At 55.4% G+C, this 15,447-nt stretch overlaps 1 protein-coding gene across 1 annotated transcript in view; it reads right to left on the bottom strand.

Moving 5' to 3' along the window:
* Positions 1-747: 747 nt before the first annotated feature.
* The window catches only part of CCDC33 (coiled-coil domain containing 33), a 102,061-nt gene continuing 87,361 nt past the window's right edge, over positions 748-15,447 (bottom strand). The window contains exons 14-21 of the mRNA XM_032865037.1: positions 5,274-5,445; positions 4,922-5,010; positions 4,616-4,747; positions 4,434-4,524; positions 3,354-3,520; positions 2,268-2,354; positions 1,840-1,953; positions 748-967 (exon numbers count right to left, since the gene is read on the bottom strand). Of these exons, the coding sequence (XP_032720928.1) occupies positions 860-967; positions 1,840-1,953; positions 2,268-2,354; positions 3,354-3,520; positions 4,434-4,524; positions 4,616-4,747; positions 4,922-5,010; positions 5,274-5,445 (960 nt within the window). The 3' untranslated portion in view covers positions 748-859. The remainder of the gene's footprint in view (positions 968-1,839; positions 1,954-2,267; positions 2,355-3,353; positions 3,521-4,433; positions 4,525-4,615; positions 4,748-4,921; positions 5,011-5,273; positions 5,446-15,447) is intronic.

Genomic DNA, 15,447 nt, shown 5'->3' with positions numbered 1-15,447 from the left:
GTAACTTCCTGACCTCACCCAGTGCCTGATCCCTCCTGGCCTCCCGCTAGCCAGGTCTAAGTCCTGCAGGCAGATGGGGGAAGTTAACCTTGCTCAGGACAGTGGCCCTGTGGCCTTGGTCTCTTCTATGAGCATCTGCAGTCTCTGAGTCCACTCTTGGAGACTTTCTTCTTTTCCCTACCACGCAATCCTTTCTTATTGGCTTTCTCTTTCCTTCCTGCTTCCTTTCTCTTCTCTGGGCCTGAGTTGTCTTTGACTCAGAAATGTTAGAGTGGGAAAGGGCCTTAGCATCAAAGAAGGCAAGCTCTGCGTGACATAGATGGGAAAATGGAAGCCCAGAGAAGTTGCTTGGGTCACTCAAGTGAGATAGATGGGAAAATGGAAGCCCAGAGAAGTTGCTTGGGTCACACAGCATACTTGTAGCTGGAATTCTGGCCTCCTGACTCTCAGTGGAGGGCTCCTTCCCGAGGCCCCATCTGCTTTCCTGTCCCTGGCTCTATTTGGACGCAACATTGCTAGCTTAGCCTAGCCCAGTTAATGGGGGTATTTCACACTAATATGTAATTGATTGCCACAGGAAGGCTTTAAGTCTTTCCATTCCCAAGAAACAGATAAATCTGTTGGCCCTCCTAAAATGGTAGCTTCTGGGATAGGCAGGAGGTTATAGGGTTGTGGTGGAGGGCCCGGGTTCAGAGTGGGGTCCGGCAGGAGGAAGGTAGCCCCCTCAGCTGTCCTACTCCAGGAAAGAGGTGAATGTTCACTGACCTATGGCATTTAATCCAGTGCTCTGGGGGTTGGAATGAGACTCCCCAGCACACAGAGAGGGGGCCCTGCTCCAACTACTCAGGTCTGCTAAGACTCAGGTCTTCTCGGAGTTTGAGGGCTTGTTGAGCTTAGTCTCCAAGCTGGGCATCAGGGGATCCAGCTTCGAGGGTCGCCTGTGGTCCTTGGCATGGGCCAAGGAGTTCTGTGGTATGCAAAGCAAAGGGAGGCGAGTACGTCCCTGCCCCCGGTGAGGGGACCCATCTGAGTTCACCTTGCCTGGCAAGCCAGGCCTCACAGGATCCAAACACACTGGGTCATGCCTTCACAATGGGTTCCAAACCTGTTTAACTGCAGCAGGCCCACCCAGTTTCTCCAAGACTCCCTAGGTCTCAGCAGGAGAGTTTGCAAAGGCAGCCCTGTGTTCCCTGATGCCCCCTCCCCATCCTCGTCAGGACTTTCCTAGGGCCTGGGAAGGAGCAGAACCCTGCGGGCTCAGGAACCGGAGCCATCGGGAAGGCTCGGGGGTCTGGGGCTGAGCTGGGGCTGGGGTCTTGGGGGGAAGGGCATCTGTGAACAGAGCTATTTGTGCAGATGAAGCCAGCAGCACTTCTCCCGGGGGCCATCCCCCAATCCCCGGCAGGTGGGCAGCACCATGGGGACTAAGAAGTTGTGCTCACGGGACAGCCTCAGGGGCCCTGGAGTGTGGTGGGGCCACGGCGATTCTGCCTGGGAGCAAACCTAGTGCTAAAGCATAGCCAGCACCAGAGCCTTCCAGAAAAGCCTGCGGGGGCAGCCCTTCATCCACGGCCATGTCCCCTTGACTCATCCCCACCCTTGGGAAGCGGGTAGTCTCAGGCGGGGGGAGCTTTCTATTCCCCTTGGGCAGGTGGGGTATGGAGACCAGGCCAGGGCTCCTGATGGTAATAGGGCAGACACTGAGCGCAGGTCTTCTGACTTCCAGTGGGGAGCAGGTCCCCCCGGTTCTTCTCAGGGCCCAGGAACTTGGGGTCGGGGGTGGCTGCTGCCAGCCACGCTGCCTGCACCCCATGGAGCTTGTCCAGAGAGATCACTCACGGGCAGGTCAGTGATGACGGAGTTCGAGGAAGGCCCCAAGCCGTACTCTTGCTCCTGCAGCCGTATGGCCAAGTCCTGCTTCTCGCGTCCCCAACGTCGGGCTGAGTCCTCTAACTGCAGACACGGAGAGGGACAGATGGGGACCTGCTGGGAAGCAGGGCCCATCCCTGCAAACAGGACAACCAGAGCCCGGACCGTGTGGGCTTGCTACCTTCCGAAGACGTCAGGCCAGGGGTGAGTGGGGAGGGCCAAGTGACAGTCTGATTAAGGCCCAGATGGACCCTCCCTGAGTTCCAACAACATACTGAGCCCTGACCCTAGGCACACACTGAGCCACTACTCTGGTCACACTTGGACCCTGACTCTGGTCAAGGTCTGCTGAGTGGTGAGCCCGCCCAGCCTGGCTGACCCTTGCCTGGGTCATCTACCTGGCTTTCCAGGGATAGGATCCGGCTCTGAGCTCGTTCTAGCTTGGCCAGAAGGTTGAACTTGTCGGAGGTGCTGGCAAGGAGATCCTGCGGGCAAAGCAGAAGCTCACACCAGTCCGCCGCGGGGGACTGCTGCCATGTAGGCTCAGGAGGCCCGGAGCTGCTGAGGCAGAGACCAGCCAGGTCTGAGTTCCCAGCTCAGGTCCCTGATGCAAAGCCTCAGACCCGGGGCCAAACCCTCATTCCTGAAGTAGACCCGAGGTGGCAGGTCACCGCTGTCTTCCCATGGATTTTGGTTATATGGAGTTTTGGTTATATGTCACTTTCTAAATATAAAACTTACTAGGCAGCATCAGCACACAGAAAGGAATCTTGGTCTTTTCGTAAAGTGAGGGCTCCCCTGTCCCCGCACTTTACCCAGATGTCCCCTCACTTTACCCAGATGTCCCCACATCAGCGGTGCTTTCAAACAGAACTCACCTCCTGTAAGTCCTGGGATGAAGAGATATGCCCTCCGCTGTCCCCTGCCCACCCCTCTTCCGTAATTCCAAATGTCTTGTCTTTGGGTTTGCATAAAGCAGGGATGCCTGCAGCGGCCTTGGAGGTGGAACGGGGCTGGGGCACCCACCTGTTCGGGCAGGGCCTCTGTGCCCTTGGAGTGGCCTGGGCCATCTGTCTCTTGCAGTCTCTCTGCCAGGTCTCCTCCTGCTCCCAACTCCCTGGGGTCCACCTGGGATGGGGGAAAAGTGCTCTCCAAGGCTCAGAGAGGCTGGTGTGGAGTCCAAGTGCAGGTTAGCCAGGTGGCAAAGGGGTCAGGGATCAAAGGTCAGGGGCCATTAGGGGCTTGCTTTCTCTCTGGCTGCGAGAGGAGGGCAAAGGTGGAGCTTTCCTACCCATGCGTGTTCCCCAGGAGGAAAGAGGTGGGCCTGAGCGCTGGCACTCCTCGAGTCTCCGAGCACGTTGGAGACCCTGGAAAGCCTAGCTCCTGACTGTGGTCTTCAACTTGGATTGTGCTGCGCATGATTGCTGAGCACCCAGCGGCCTGTCCAGGCACGCCCAGGCCCAGCCTGGGTGGGCGGCTCTTACCGGCAGAGCCTGCTGCTGCAGAATGATGGGGGCCGACTGGTGGCGGTTCTTCTCCAGCTCTGCCCGCAGCCTGGTGTTTTCCGCCAGCAGGACTGAGTACAGGTCCACAGGCAGGTTCTCTCCCGTTGACTCCCGGGGAAGGCCGGAGGCGGAGAGCGCTGGGAAGGCTGCAGATGTGGCCACAGCTGTTCGTGAGACAGGTGTTCCTGGCCCCTGTCCCTGGCCTGATCTTCCTGATCTGCCCCAGCGCTTTGCTCCACTCTGCCCCTCCTCTGCTCCTAAGCCTTCAATGGCTCCCTGCTGCCAGATCCGAGCACCTCAGGCCATCATTCTAGGCTCCTTAGGATCTGACCCCTGTGTTCTCCATAACCACTCCCCTCCGTTGATCCGGGGTCAGTTTTTTAACTCTTCATCTCTCTCTTTCCTCCCCTCCCCCCTCCTGCCATTGTCACTCCCTGGGCCTTTGCCCTCACTAGGCAGCCTTCCCTTCTCTCATCCCACTCTGGGATGACCTCGGGGTCCCTGAAAGGCAGCCCCAGCTCGTACAGTTTTCCTAAGGCCTTCAGAAGTGCACCCGTTGCAGTGAAGCAGCCACAGGGCTGGGCACACGGGGGTTCCCGGCGGGGCTCATAGATGGCTCAGGGAAATCCTCTGCCCGGGCTGGCCTGGCACCGCAGGACCTGGTTCTCCCCCCTCATCAGGGCCACCTCAGACTGTCCATTCTCGGTGGCTTGGGCTAATGTCAGTGGAGGGAAAGAACAAGTGCTGCTTGTTTGGTAGAAGCAGACTCTTTGAAGACAGGGGGAGATGAGGAAGTACTGGGAAGGGGTCGGGGCTGTCTGCTCCTTCCCGTCTGCCGGTCTGAGCAGGACCTACTCTCTTTCTAGCCTGGCTCACACACTGTCCCCACATGTCCCAAGGGACTTCTTGGCAGGAGAAGGGAGCCCAGGGGACCTTTGGGAGCCCCTCACTGCCTTCTTCAGTAGGGGGCTAGCATCCTCGGCCCCAGTTCTGTTCCTGAAGCCGATTTTTCTGGAAGGCCAGGCCCCAGGGCTGGGACAAGCTGGGGAGCAGACTCACCCAGGGTGGGCTTTCCCAGCAGCTTGGTGAGCAGGGGCTCCTTCCTGTCCCGCAGCTGGTCCTCCAGCACCCGCTCCATCTTCTCGATCACCTGGAGGGCAGAGCACAACGGCTGGGCTGGCCTGGGGGGTGTCTTGCCACCGGAGGTTGGCCCCAGGCGCCTGGTTCCCCGCGGCACCTGCCTTCTCCTGGTGCCGCACGGTCTCCTCCAGCGCCTTCGTCTTCTGCAGCTTGTCCTGGTACCGCTTCAGTAGCACGGCCTGTGGCTGCGGAGCCTGGTGCGGGAGGAGCAGCTCCTTCTCTCGATCATTCTTCTGAGGGTGGGAGAGGGGAGGGGGAGGGAAGACCCGTCCGCTGAGTCTTCCATTGCCGTGCCGCCGTCCCTCCAAGCCTCTCTCCCTTCTGCTCCCAGACGCATCTCCGGACACGCCCCAGTTCCCTTCCCCTCTTCTCGCCCTGCCCTCTCCCCTGCCCCAGCCCCAGCTCACTCGAATCAGCTCATTCTGCAAATGCTGCACTCTGTCCCTCAGTTTCTTCAGCTCCAAGTCACTCAGCAGCAGTTTCTGCTTCATGGACACTGGGGGAGGTGGGGGTAGGGGAGGTGGGACCGGCTCAGGGAGGAGGCATTTCCCAGCTCAGCAGAGCTGGGGGCCGGGGGCAGGCGTCACTCAGTCCTGGGACGCGAGACAGGACTGGAATCTCCACTCCCCATCCCGGAGAGGACCCCCACTGGTGTCCAGGAGCAGGCAGAGCTGGAAAATCCCCCCCCCCACCACCCTGGTGCACAATCCAGAGCCTGGGCTCAGGTAGGTACCCGGATGCTCTCAGGGACCCATATACCCTCATCCAGCTTCTGGGCTTTGCTGCCGTTGTCGGGCTCCTCCTCCCCTCCCTCCTGAGTCAGCTGGCTCCTCAGCATGCGGTTCTCGGCCTCCAGCATGCTGTTGTGTTTCCGCAGCGACAGGATGTCCTCTGCCATCTTCTGCATGGCCCTCCGGTAGTTGTTCATCTCCTGTGGGTGCGAGAGCTCAGAACCAGGTCCCCAGCCCAACTGGGGCCCCCACCCCACATCTGCACCCCCTCTTGGAACTCAGCGAACCCCACGCTGTGCTCTTGAGTCTTAGGAACTCCTTAGCGGGGTGGTTATGACTTGGCCTCCGCCCGTCCTGGCCGCGGGAGAGCAGTCATGCCAATGGTCTCTCCCAAGGCTCGTGTCTCTCCTTGTGATGCCAATGAGGAGGGACCTGGGGCTCACACCCCCCGGTGAGGGAGCTCCTGAGTGGCAGAGGCTTGAAAGGACCCGGCGCCAGCTTTCCAGGCCCTGGCTAACTCTGAGCCACTTCTCTGACTTCTCCTTCTCCCTTTCTCTAATCCCTGTCCTTACTCATGTCACTGAGAACACAAAGAACCTTCAGAACTCCCCAGGAACGCTGCTTAGGGGTTGAGCCCAGGACCCAGAACTGCCACCAACCTGGGGGGCAGGTAGAGACATCGGGCAGGCCCAGGAGACCCAGATGAAGACTCGAGGTCAGGGCTGGGATTCAGCTACAAAATCTAGGGTATGAGAAGCGACCAGGCTTCTGAGCTCTGTCTTTGGTTAGAAGTAAGAACTGCCGTCATATCTGGAGCACACTGAGCACCGAGTGTGTTCGGGTTAGGCCCTCCCTCACTGAGTCCCCACACCCAGCCTCCCCACCGCACTGATGGGGAAACCAAGGCCCAGAGGGGCGTGTAACTCACTCAGTCACAAAACTAATGAGTGGCAGAGAGAGGGTCTGAGACTCAGGCCTTCTGGCGCTGGAGTCTGGGTTCTTAAGCATTGTGCAATCCCTCCAGATGCCCCCCGACACAGGAACTGCACAGTGTGTTGAGAAATGGTAGGAGGAGCTTCCTGAAAAGGAAGATCGGTGTAATCTCAGTTTGGGAAAAAAAATCACGTCTGTCCTTCTGTATGCGTAGGAGATGAATGGGTTACCTGAATGGCATTTGTTTTTTAATAAGAAGGTTCCTACTGTTATTTATAAAAAGTTTTAAAAAGGGAATTTCTTAAATATAAATATAAAAGAGGCACCCAAAATGGGAGGCCAGGAAGGCCGCTAGTGGGGGAGGAGGTGGGAGAAGGGAAGTGAGGCAGGCAGTTTGCTAAGCCCTGGTGGCCGGTGTCCCTCCAGAGGCTTTGGAGGCCTGGCATGTGGGAGTGGTGGGGGGGCTCCTCGCCTGAGCCAGGCCCCCAAGTTTCCAGGAAGCAGAGCTCTGCCCCCCAACTCCCACCTGGGCCCCCTGCTGACTGGGGATGTGGCCTGGCTTTAGGCCACTGGCTCCAACCTGCTGTATGGGGCCACTGGCTGGTTGGAGAAGGGTTCCCAGACAGCGGGGACTCATCAGACAACACTTGTCACCTGCCACTGTCTAGCCTTCTGGCCAGACTCCCTCTAACAGGTGCCAGTGTGAGGTCCATCTCTCCAGCATCTGCCCCAGATGGGTTCCAGGCTTTGGCGTCTCTAGATCTTCCCATCTGGTGTCCTCGGGCAGCATCATTAACTAAGAGACTTGGCCTAGAGACTGCAAACACACACACACACACACACACACACACACACACACAGGGCCTTGCAGTCAGGCCTTGGTCAGAAGCCCAGTGTGACCACTGACTCGCTGAGCCCAGAGAGGCCCTTCCAGCTTTCTGAGCCTCAGATCCTTCTGACAGGTGAAGCACAGGGTTGCCTCGGTGGCCACCCCTCTGCTGGGCCCTGTAGCTTCCAGCCATGGCAGCCCCGAGCCTAACACCGATGTGGGAGGCCCAGGAGACTGCCAAGAGGAAGTACGTGTTATTTTGGAAAAGGAAATTCATCCCTCTTCCCCTTCCCCAGCCCCATTCCAGCTTTGATTATGTTAGCTCTGTATAATTACAGCAGCCTCCGAATGGGTTTCTTTGCTTGTAGGAGTAAGTCTCCTAGAGGAGCACACACACAGGTGAGAGTAGTGTTCCAGGAAGCTCAGTGCATGCAGTCCGTAGACTTCTGCCGGGATTACACTTGGTCTCTGGCTACAGGCAGAAAGATGTCTGCACAATATTGTTAAATTTTAAAAAAGCATGCAGCACATTGATATGATCCCATCCAAAATGTGTGTGTGTGCGCAGGCTCATGCATGGGCATGCATGTAGGTATATAAGAACATTGGCTATTGCTCTGTTTGGGAAGGGAAAAGCATATTTTATGTATATTTTTAATGTAATATACAAAATTACATATTTTAGAGAGAGAGGGAGGGAGTGTACAAATTTAGGGGGGGTGGAGGGGCGGAGGGAGAGGGAGAGGGAGAGGGAGAGAATCTTAAGCACACTTCACACCCAGTGTGGAATCCAACAAGGGACTTGATCTCAAGACCCTGAGATCATGACCTGAGCTGAAACCAAGAGTTGGGCACTTAACCGACTGAGCCACCCAGGTGCCCTGATTTTATATTTCTAAGAATATATCCATATATTATTCATCTAATATAAAATAATTTAAATCTAAATACATTGAGGGACATACCATGTTCATGGATTGAAAGACGCAATATTTAAAGAATTAGTTCTTCCCAAAATTGATTTATAGATTTAATGCACTTACAATCAAAACCATAACTCGTGTGTGTGTGTGTGTGTGTGTGTGTGTGTGTGTAGAAATAGACACACTGATTCATTAATGGGTGAGAAATAAAAAAGGCAAGTATAGCTAAAATATTTTTGAAGAGGAACAGTTGGGAAGACTGACTTTATCAGTTATCAAGACTTATGATAAAGTTCAGTAATTAAGAGGGTAATATCAGAGCAAAGATTGATAAGTAGGCCAAAGAAGCAGAATAGAGAGCCTTAAAATAGACCCATGTGTATATGGACTCTTAGTTCATGACAAGGATGGCATTCAAGGGCTGTAGGGATAAGACTGTGATTGTAGTAAATTGTGCTTTGTCTGTTTGATATCTATTTGGGAAAGGGGAGGGTTGACTGCCATCACATATCATAAACAACAATAAATTCCAGATAGATGGAGATCTAAGTGTAAAAGGTAAAACAGTAAGGCTTCTAAAAGACAAAGATAAGACTATCATTAAGAACTTCGGGGAGGGAAAGCTTTTGAACAACAGGACACAAAAAAGCACAAGCCAAAATGGAAAGGATTGATAAATGTGGTCCATTTAACTTAAGAACCTCTATTCATGAAAACACATTATTAAGGGAGTGAGTGGGCAAGACCAGTAGGAGATATTTAAAACATGCACGATAGACAATAGGCTCATATTCAGACACAAAAATAACTCCTATGAAGAAGCAAGAAAAAGACCACTGAAGAGCATGATGGACAAGAGAGTTGAACGGGCGCCAACAGAATAAGTCAATAAGCATGTGAATTGGTGCCCACACTCATTAGTCATTTAAAGCCACAGTGAGATACTACTATATACCCACTGTAATGACAAAAACAGAACAAAACAATCCTGACTGTGTCAAATGTGGGTGAGGGTGTGGAACATGTGGAACTCTTTTTCACTGCTGGGGGACCCTAAAGGGCCACCATCACTTTGGAGAACCCCTGCCTGCTGGACAGTATTCAGGTTGAATGTAGCCAACGATCCTGCAGTTTACACGCCTGGGTGTGTATTCAGCACCAATGTGGGCAATCCACGCATCAAGAAGCAGGTGTGGGAATATTCCCCGAAGCATTATTTGTATTAATCCCAAACGGAAATCACACATATGCCCATCACAGTCAAACGGAGACATATGCATACTACAGGATGTAGGCAGCAGTAGAAATCAATGAGTGCCATTGACATGAAACCACAGAGAGGAAGCTCTCACACAATAACTTCAAGCAAGAGAAAAGCCGGACACGGGTACCTCTCCTATGATTCCATAGAGATTTGGCTCAAAACTGGCAAACTTGGGGCACCTGTGGGTTAAGCGTCTGCCTTTGGCTCAGGCCTGATCCTAGGGTCCTGGGATCGAGCCCCCCCCACACCCACGTTGGATCCCTGCTCTGAGGGGAGTCTGCTTCTCCCTCTTTCTCTCCCTTTGTCCTTCCCACCCCTGCTCCTGCTCTCTCTTGCACAAATGCTCTCTCTCTTTCTCTCTCTTTCTGAGATAATGAATACAATCTTTAAAAAACAAAGCAAAACAAAAAAACAGGCAAACTGAAGCACTGGAGTTAAGTCAGGGTGTGAGATCTACGCGGGGAGCTGGGGGGAGTGACTGGGAGGTGCAGGGGAGTTTTGTGGTGCCCGCGGTGCCGCACATCTTGACCTGTGGAACACATGGGGCTGACACACATCACTGCAACAAACACATTTATGTTTTGTGCATTCATCTGAACATGCGTGAGTCACATAAAAGAGTTAAAAACATTTGATGAATTAAAAAATAAATGAAACCTGTCTCAAGTCTGTTTAAGTCCCCGAAGCCTCCACACCATGGTTCTCCTCTGGGGACCCTGCCAACGCTCAACAATACTGGGTTCTTCTCGGCCCTGAGTTTTGGATGCTCCTGGGGGTGGGGGTGGGGGGCTGCTCCCAGGCCCTCATGGCAGCCTCTTCCAGCTGTGAGGCCCTTTCCAGTCCTCTCATGGAGGGCCTGGCAGAGTCTGCTCCGCCCTGGGCAGGCACGCCCACTGATCCTTGTCGGGGACCCATACAAGGCCTCTGAAGATCCTGTGGGACTCTGATGGCTTCGGGGGCCTGTCCAAGGTCAGCTGGCTTGTAAATGTGGATCTAGCACTGGAACCCAATTCTACTTGCAAAACTGTGCTCCTTACACCTCCTTGATTGAGGAAGGCTGGGGCTTAATCCAGAGAGACGAAGAAAGAATGAGTCCTGCTCGATTTGGAGCTCAACTGATCTATAGAATTTGAGCAGCACTGATCAAGGAGTAGCCAGGGTCTACCTGATGTCCCAAGGCCACAGTCTGCCCTTTATCCCCGAGGTCAAGGCTGTCTCGGGTTGGAGGTAGAAGAAAGGGTTCCCCTATCTGCCGTTCACAGAGCCAGATGTGCCCAGGTCTCCCTGCATCAGGAAAGGTGGGCATATGGTCTCTTCTCACTGTCCCCCCTCCCCCCAACAGCTGGCCCAGGACAGTGCAAAGACTGCAGACTCAAATGCGCCTGCCTGATCCCAGTGCTGACTCCCCAGCTTCAGATGCACCCTGCCTAAGGGAGGGGGAGGGGGACAGGACCCCGGGCAAGGAAGTGCTCTGCTGGGCGCCCGAGCCCTGGGCACAGCAGTCTGTGTTTTGGGGTGGGGAGGGTGGGCGGAGGGCTGAGATCTTCACCACCGGCAGCCCGTGGTTCCCAGTTGAGCTCCTGAGGTTTGCACCAGCTTCCTCCCAGCTCTGTGTCAACTCAGAGGCCTGGCATCGAGGCTCCCATAGGCATGAGAGCCACCCTGCCCCTCCAGCACACTGCCTCATATCCCCCTTCACACCTGCTCCCATGCTGAGCACTGGGCCGAGAACCTTCATTCCCACACCTGACCTTGGCTCTTTTACAGTCCGTGGTGTGGGGGGGGGGGGCGCGTGCGTGTGTGCACGTCCGCACATGGGTGTGGAGGGAGTGGGGCTGGATCAGGGGATGGCCCCCCTCCTCTCATCCAGGGCCCCACTCTTTCTAAGATCCCATTGTTCTCGAACTCTGAACAGTCCCGGAGTCCTGGGGGTGAACGAGGCTCTCTTTCTAGCTCCCTTCAACACATGGAAAGAGCTGAGCCTCAGAGCAAGGGATAAAGAGGTGGAGAGAGAGCATGACTGCTGGTGAAGTGGAGTGTCCCAGCCTCAGCCAGGTGGCCCCTTCTGGAGGGAGGGCTGTGAGTCCTTTGGGACTTTGGCCCTTGCAGATTAGCCCTATATACCGCCGGGGCCTGGCTGCTGTCTGGGGGTGAGGTCTCCCCAGAGGAGGGAGGATCCTGGCTTACCTCCCTCAGTGTTTGCCCTGGCTAGCGCCCCCTATCTAAAGGACACTGAGGGGTGTCTGCCCATCGACCTACCCTCCCTCCTCAGCTTCACCCACCTACACAGCTGAGCAGTGACCTTGGGCAGGGAGGCCGGGCTGGGGATCTGTGGCCTGCGGGCTGGTTGCCTTGACCTCTCTCCACAGCCTGGGTGAGGCTCTCCACTCAGGGCCATGCTCTGCGTCACAACCCAGCCTTGAGAACACGCAGGACACCATGCCCCAGATCCCCGTCGTAGTTCTGCCTCTCTGCCTCTCCCTCCCAGTTCCCAGCTTGTTCTGGAGGTGGTGGACAGGATACCAGCCTCTTCCCTGTGTCCTTTCTGAGCTATCACCTCCTCTGGGGACACCGACCCTCCTGAGAGCCCACTGCACCCCCTCCGCCCCCTGATCCCTCACAGGACCCTGGCTCTCAGAGTCTGTGGAGGTGAGAAGCATCGGGTCACCCCAGAGTCAAACAGTCCCTCTTCCCCGCTTGTGAGAATGGCAGTGCGCTCTAAGCCTCAGGGTCTTCATCTCAGAGCATGAAAATAGCCCGAACACAAGGGAACACAAGGGGGTGAGTGGGTGTGAGGGGGCCTGGGGCCTGGCACAGAGGATGACACTAAGTTCCGTCCCTGTCCCACCTTCTGAGTGCTTTAAAAAAATCATTACTACAATAGTGCTGGGGACCAGGCACAGGAGGTGTGATTATCTGAGAAACTGACGCCCAGCCCCTCCTCACTCTCCTTATCATATAAAGGGTGGTGATCTTTCCCAAGAGCCTGAAGAGGGAAAGCTTACTGCACCCCTACCCCTCAAGAAGTTCTTACAGGAGGGACGCCTGGGTGGCTCAATTGGTTAGGCGGCTGCCTTCGGCTCAGGTCATGATCCCAGTGTCCTGGGATCGAGTCCCACATCGGGCTCCTTGCTCGGCAGGGAACCTGCTTCTCCCTCTGCCTCTGCCTGCCTCTGTGTTTGCCTGTGCTCGCTCGCTCTCTCTCCCTCTGTCTCTGACAAATAAATAAATAAAATCTTAAAAAAAAAAAAAAAAAGAAGTTCTTACAGGGGAATCCGAGGTTATCTCACCCAAGTGGAGGTGTTCAATACATCTGGAGCCCCGAACAACTATGTTGACCAGAAATGCTTCTAGATCCTCATTGTCTAAATGCCCAAAGTCACAGAGACGCAGTTAGAAAGCGACAGCTAGATAAACACGCAGGCAGCCAACACTTGCTGAGCTCCGCTGTGTGCCATATCTGTTCCATGCTGGGGCCGGGGAGCACAGAGGAGCCCCCACTGTCCCTCCCTGCTGCAGTGGTTTCCCATCTACACAGAGGAGATGGCAGGAAGTGACTGTGACACAGGGGAGCTCAGAGGAGGCTCTTAACCCAGGCTGCCGGCAGGAAGGCTTCCTGGAGGAGGTGATAATCCCAGCTGACTCTTGAGGATGGATGGGTAGGTGTTACCTGGGGGTAGGGGTGGGGGTTCTCTGGGCAGAGGAGACACTGTGGCAAAGGAAGGGAGGTGAGCGTGCAATGAGGAACAGAGCAGGGGGATTTCTGGCAAGCAGGGGACAGGGAGAAGAGTGTAGGGGTGTGGCTAGAGAGGGGGCAAGGCGAACAGAAGAGGATCTTTTTTTTTTTTTAAGATTTTATTTATTTATTTGACAGACAGAGAGCACAAGTAGACAGAGAGGCAGGCAGAGAGAGAGAGGAGGAAGCAGGCTCCCTGCTGAGCAGAGAGCCCGATTCCGGGCTCGACCCCAGGACCCTGGGACCACGACCCGAGCCGAAGGCAGAGGCCTCAACCCACTGAGCTACCCAGGCACCCCCAGAAGAGGATCTTGAAGGCTCATCTCAGGGGTTTGGACTTGTCCTGGAAGGTCACTGAAAGGCATAAACTACAAGGCAGGGGTGTGTGTGTGTGTGTGTGATAAGTACCCCCTGGTGTCCCAGGGGCATGCAGGCCAGGTGCTGTGAGCCAGGTGACAAGGGAGGGACCCGAGCCAGCAGAGGCAGGTGGGCACAGAGATGAGGGCGGGGTGTAGGACGGAGGAGGAAGAAGGGGTGGAGGGGGAGGAGTCATCATCTGCGGCCTTGGGGGACAGGGAAGAGACTCATGCCCCCAGTGGGGGAGAGGAGGTGCTGGCTTGGGGACAGTTGAGGCATGTGGGGTGAGGGGCAGTCACAGGCAGTTGATGGTGGTCAAACTTGGGGATCATCTTGGTTGGAGACGGGGGGTGGGGGGGAGAGGGCAGCCCATGGAGGTCTAAGGGAGGCCTTGGAAGGAGATTTTCCAGAGTTATCGAAGTGTAGAATGAGGAAGGGCGCTCCAGGATGAAGGTGAGAGTGGGAGGGGGGTGCTCAGGTTCAAGTTCAGGGCAAGTGCCTGAAAGGTGGGAGACAGAGGGGTAGGAGCAGTTGGCAAAGCCAAGGCCAGGGAGCTTCAGAGAGGAGGGTCTTTGGGTCACAGTATGTTGGGTAAGGAAGGACTCTCCCCTTGCTGCCTGCAGATAACCTAGAGACCTGGGTACAGTGTAAAAACCACCTCCTCAGAGCATTCAAGCCCTGGTGAGCCACTGAGGCCCTCTGGGACAGAGCTGAGGGACACGGGAACAGCACACAGACCCGAAAAAGAGGAGCCACAACCTGGAGCAACCTTCCAGATGCAGCTCACACTCAAAAGGGCCACAAGAGAACCACAGGCAGACAGACACGCATACATGCTGTGATGCCCTTTAGAGAGAAGTCGAGCTGTTAGGACACAGGGCCCGGGGAGGCACACTTAGGCGGTGACAGGATAAAGCAGCAAAGCCAGACAATAAGCCATCGCTGATGTGGTCATGTCTAGGGGAGGAGGGGTGCGAGGGGCTTCTGGTGCCAGCGATGTTCTAGTCTCTGACCCGGCTGGTGGCAGCAGGGGCATTCGCTTTCTAAGAATTTTGTTTTTGTTTTTGTTTTTTGTTTTTTAACATTCAGTGTGACCCACGTGGGTTGCATTTCACAATTTACAAGGTTTTCAAAAAAAAGATGATAAGGGGGAGGGTGCCTGAATGGCTCAGTCAGTTAAGCCTCTCCCTTCGGCTCAGGACATGATCTCAGGGTCCTGGGATTGAGCCCCACATTGGGCTCTCTGCTCAGCCGGGAGCCTGCTTCTCCCTCTCCCTCTGCCTATGGCTCTGACTACTAGGGCTCTCTCTCTGTCAAATAAATTTTAAAAAATCTCAGTGGGTTAAGCCTCTGCCTTTGGCTCAGGTCATGACCTCAGGGTCCTAGGATCCAGCCCTGCATCGGGCTCCCTGCTCAGTGAGGAGTCTGCTTCCCCCTCTCTCTCTGCCTGCCTCTCTGCCAACTTGTGATCTCTCTCTCTGTCAAATGAATAAATAAAATCTTTAAAAAAAATAAAGGTAAGAAGGCTCAACAGCTTCTGATCTGCAGAGGGAGCCTCTGGGTGTGGCCTTGAGGAGGTGACACCTGGTTCCCTGGCCAGTGCTCCAATGCCAGAACTGGGTGATGCGGACAGTGAGGTTGAGAAGGGACAGAGGGAGGGGGAGAGGTGAGGGGTTGGACAGAGAAAGAAGTTGTGGGAGAATGAGGAGATGGGAGGGTGTTGTATTGGGGGAAGCGGCTGTAGCCGGTTGGGGGGGTGGAGTGGGGGGGTGAGGGGGTAGGGGGTGGGGAGCAGGGAGGGGTTTCACTCTCCAAGGGGAAGGAATAAGTCTGAGGCAGGGGTGGGGGATGGGGTGGGGAACAGGTGTAGACAGGTGTTGGATCAGAGGCAGTGTGGGTGGTAGGGTAGGATGCGTAGGATGTATGCAGAGAGTGGGGGGTGAGCCTGAACCAGAGCGGTGGGTTTGTTGGGCCTGGCACCCACCCTTCCCCCCCTTTGCCCTTCCCTGGGCAGCCATCTCATCTCTGGGTTGCCAGGCCCCAGGGACCCGTTGCTGGCAGGCCCAGGCTCCTGTCTTGTGGTTTGCCTTTGTAACCAGCAGAGGGCAGCCGCCGCCCACAGATGCTCTGCCTTCCGTCTGTATCAGGAGTAAGGCTGGT

The sequence above is a fragment of the Lontra canadensis genome, unplaced genomic scaffold, assembly GCF_010015895.1.
Source record: "Lontra canadensis isolate GAN:19392208 unplaced genomic scaffold, GSC_riverotter_1.0 scaffold28, whole genome shotgun sequence".
In the NCBI taxonomy this organism is placed as follows: Eukaryota; Metazoa; Chordata; class Mammalia; order Carnivora; family Mustelidae; genus Lontra; species Lontra canadensis.
The sequence above is the reverse complement of the archived record's forward strand: the minus strand, read 5'-3'. Positions and strand labels throughout refer to the sequence as shown.